Source organism: Cyprinodon variegatus, unplaced genomic scaffold (assembly GCF_000732505.1).
Source record: "Cyprinodon variegatus isolate N-32 unplaced genomic scaffold, C_variegatus-1.0 Scaffold2222, whole genome shotgun sequence".
In the NCBI taxonomy this organism is placed as follows: Eukaryota; Metazoa; Chordata; class Actinopteri; order Cyprinodontiformes; family Cyprinodontidae; genus Cyprinodon; species Cyprinodon variegatus.
In genome coordinates, this window is record NW_015152675.1 from 28,654 (window position 1) to 33,259 (window position 4,606).

General features: G+C 39.6%; 1 protein-coding gene across 1 annotated transcript in view; it reads right to left on the reverse strand.

The window, feature by feature from the left end:
* Window positions 1–292: 292 nt before the first annotated feature.
* LOC107080689 (ladderlectin-like) overlaps window positions 293–4,606 on the reverse strand; it is a 7,846-nt gene continuing 3,532 nt past the window's right edge. Inside the window, exons 4-5 of the mRNA XM_015368894.1 lie at window positions 780–882; window positions 293–577 (exon numbers count right to left, since the gene is read on the reverse strand). Of these exons, the coding sequence (XP_015224380.1) occupies window positions 510–577; window positions 780–882 (171 nt within the window). The 3' untranslated portion in view covers window positions 293–509. The remainder of the gene's footprint in view (window positions 578–779; window positions 883–4,606) is intronic.

Consider the following 4,606-nt stretch of genomic DNA (forward strand, 5'->3'; position numbering starts at 1 on the left):
TACAAAATATGAATTGACCCCCATTTGTCAGTTCTTTAGATTTTGTCCCGTGCCCAGTCAAGGCTGTCAGCTGGCCTGGCTGCAGCCAACCATGAGGAGGACTGTGTGACATCAGAGGAGCTGCCAGGGAGATGAACAGGAAGAAACAATGGCCAGGCAAGGATAGGATCTAGAGACTGAGTCTGAATCCCAAACTGGCCCCTAAACACCAACCCTCTGTTTGGACATTCCCTCCGAGGGTCCACCACATTAAAGGCCATCCCAAACCACGTGGTGGGTAGGACGAGCGGACCATTCATGTCGCTGTTGTTTGACCATTAGATATCCCTGAAGATTACCCATTGTGCGTTTAAATTGAACAATCAGATTGCAGAAAAAGATAATTGTTTATTGAAGTGATCAACTTAAAGGTCAACAAATTTTTCATGTAGTTTTCCAGCAGTGGTGTAATCAAGGCTTCACATATAGTTGAAATTAACATTACAAGCAGGAAATCAGAAGAAGACCAGTTATTGGACTGTGGCACAGATGAAGGGAAGCTTATCGGTGCAGCTTTGATCATTTACATCACCGTTCTCTGTAAAAACACAAAAACACAAATCCTGTATATTAATCTTTGTAAAATTACCTTTGTTTTTGATCCTTTATGTATTTTGAAATAAAGATGTACAATAATTTGGTTAGCAACAGAACATTATGAGCAGCAGATGAAATTCAGGATATGGAGACTGTACAGAAATATAAATGCCTCTCCAACAGGTTAAGTAATTATTACTTACTGATGTCCATGCACCCTTCATCTCCACCAAAGTTGTTTGGTTCGTTTTTAGCCCAGGGAGCAGAGACAAACTTAGAACCGTCACTCCACATCCAGATGCCATCCTGAAAGAATATCATTTGAAATGTAAGTTTCCGTGCAAAAAATGGAGCATAGTGAACAAACTGAGACCTTTGTGAACCTTGAAGAAAAACAGAACTTCGTTTGCATCACTGCACACACCCCCAGTTGGCCACAGCAGATGGTTGGTGACTCTGAAGGTTCTGGTTTGGTTGGATGTCCCCGTTTAAAACAGAGTCCTTCTTCTGCACTTTCACCAGATGCTTTCTAAGCATAAGGGCCTAGCCAGTGACTCTATGAACCAGACGGGGATAACTGGTTATAGTCGTATTATTACCAGTTTTGGGAGTAACTGGATTCCTAATAACTGCTTTAGCAACAGAGTTATTTTTTTCAGTAAATTTCTTTTAACATATTGGTAACATCTTAACATTACTTGCAGTCTAAGACAGCATGCTACTAGAACTCCATCGATCAAAGCAACTTTTCATTATCTCACTTTGTCTGCAGCAGAATGTGGGCTGCTTTCTGATTTGCTGCAGGTACAGAGTGGGAGAGACTGGTTGGGAAGCGAAATGTTGACATTGGTTTTTCACTCATACTGAGAGGAGAGATGATGTAGTGCTCCATACATCCTGTAATGAGTTCAAAACCTTGGACCCAATATTCAAAAACAGACAGATCTGGATAGTTCAAAACTAGCCTTTATTGAACACTCAGTATGGCTGCTCGTCAGCTGGGGCGGATAAACTGGATCCTGTTTCTGAGTGGAGCTGAAGCAAGCCGTGGCCGAGGAGCAACAGAGTCCTGAAGGGAATGTCCAAAGCCGAAGTCGTAGCAGAACCAAGTTCACAGACCAGAAGATCAGAAAGCCGATGAGGTACAAAAGGGGAATCCAAGCCGATGTCAGAAAAACAGTCCAAGTTTGGTGAGCCAGCCGAATCCAGGAATCAGTCCAGAACAGAGCAGATTAAAGAGCAGACTAGAGCAAAGCAAAACTTGGGATCCACAGGACAGAAACAGATCTCTGTTCCCATGCATAGAGATGTCTGTGGCATGCACACACTTAACATAGACCTACGTAATCCTACAATAACATGATATTTACAGTTGATTTATTAAAAAATGCTTTTCAGCAAAAGTCAACAGCAATAAATCCAATAACAAACGATAATTTCATTCAAAATGTATTTATTAAAAATTCTTAACAATTCCTGTAATGAATGAAAAGCACAATGAATGAAAAGCACAATGAAAGAAACAATGTCTCATCTAAACATCCCTCACTTAACAATAAAAGCTAACAATAACTCTCAACTCCCAATAACAGATGATACTCAGCCTCAGTAATGAACGAAATAATGTCTGTTCTGTAGGATATTGGAAAAGATAAATTCACAAATGAGCTAATTAACAAAAAATACCTCTTGTGTAGCAAAAATTATTCAAAATGTATCAAAAATGAACAAACATATCAATAGACTATCTTTACTTTCGGAGTCCAGGTGGCTTTTCAGATTCCTTGCACCTCCATTGGACACCGAGACATATGTGCACAAGGCCTCCCGTTTGTCTCGACCCGGTCTGAAAGCGGGGAAACTCTTTTGTAAATCGTTGGTAAACATACATTTGCGCTTTGGCATGTTGTTGGCGTACTGATAGCCACGCAATCTATATTCTGATTAAGAACAGGGCTGCCCGCACTCACGCGTCTCAGGGATTACGTCACACGCAGCACCATGCGCAGTGCCCTAGCCCCTGTAAATTTAATGGTCAAATTAAGGTACCGTAATTTCACTTTCTAAAAAAAACCCGGGACACCTGGGACAGGATGTGAAATACGGATATGTCCCGGGAAATACGGACGTTTGGTCACCCTATTCACACCAAACAGCTTGAATATTCTGGCACTGGTAGCTGGAAAACACACAGTATATATAGGAGCTGAAAACAGGTGGATCAGGTAAGCAGTAATGAGAAACTGGGCAGAGTTAAACAGGTGAGTGGAATGAGCAATCAGGCCAGCCATCAGTGCCAGGATCAAGACAGATTCATTGATAGTGTTCCAAAACTGTCCACAAGCAAAGGCTTTATCCACTTAAGTTACAAGAGGCTCTAAGAGAATAAGGCTCCACATAATATCGCATTATCAACAACACTGAATGAAAAGTGGGCTGCTTAAGGGCCCGTTCACACCTTGTGAAAAGCAAAAGCAGCACGGCTTATGAATAACTTACACTTAACTAATGTCAACGATCCAATGACCTGCCTGTAACTTATGGCCCATGTATGGCATACGCTGGCATAGGTCGGGAAATTTTAAGCACGCTGAAAATTACTCGACGTACTTACTGTATGTTGACGTGTGCCAGTGTGTTTCAGAGTGCTTCAGCATACTTCAGAATGCTCATAACTTATACAAAACGTACCCATAACTTATCCAACGTATGCCAGCGTTTTTGCTAGATTTTCCGTTTGTCAGGCATACACTCGTCTAAATCGTTAAGTTGTGAAAGGGGCTTTATCCACCCATTTAGCACTTTACTTTCTCAGCATAAAACTGAAAATACTTGCATGATATTCTGTTATCTTTCTGCATTGATATAGCCTTGCTGTTTTTTTTGGAACAGTGAGACAACTACATGACTTTATCCAAATTTATATCTCGTTTGTGTTAAATAGCTTGAAAAGTTTTTGGGTTTTTTTACCATTCAAACCTGTCAGTCTTTAAAAGTATTTATTTATTTATTTTTATCTAACAGAAAAAAAAATCAATCATATTCACATAGATTGCATTTGGGTGTTTTTACTCACGTGTCCCACTATACTCACCAAAATGGTGTAGATTAATGGAATTTTTTTACTTATATTGTCTGTGGTGGATGATCCTCCCACCATCTTAAATGCATTCCAGCTGTAATGGTGGGGTAACCAAAGACTGTCTGCCGGTATCTTCTTAAAATCCTAAATCCTCAAGGAGTACAGCTGAGCCTTCAGAATCATTTAAAATGACCAGGTCCCAACATTATGTTGCATATCGATTCAAATGAAAAACTAAAACCATACAGAATCTGTATTAACAGAGCTGTTGACAGATTTTCTCGTATGGTCATATGGCTGCATGCTAATTCCACAAGTAGTAATCCCTGGTTATAGCTGGGTACTTATTGATGAAGTGAAAAACAGGAGCGGAGATCCAACGAGTATCAGGTCAGACCTCGGTACAGAGAACCGTTCAGGGAAACAGATGCAGATATTTTTAAGAAGTAATCATGGAGACCAATTTTCTAAGAGATGGCTCAAGTAATCATAACAACATATTTAGATAGGATCTCATACTTATGAGATAAGATCTCATAATTACAAGATCAGTAGCTCGTAATTATGAGATAATCTGTCAGATTTAGTTTTTTCCTTGGTAAATGCAATACCTGATGCAAAATCTAATATTTACTCTTCATTTTTGGAATTTCAGCTGTAGGAGGAGTCCACTCTACTGCATTTTTTTACGGATTTAGTTATGTACCATCCTGTATATCAGGGGTGCTCACACTTTTTCAGCATGGGAGCTACTTTTGAAATGACCAAGTCAAAATGATCTACCCATTATATTTATTGAGAAAAATATATTGAGGATTCTTACAACTTATTTTAATGTATAACCACATATGTTGAACAACACAACATAACTATGTACATTCTTTGCCATTTTCTGAGTTCACTCTGATGACTTGCACTGAACTGAATCAGCCAAGGATATATAGTCAG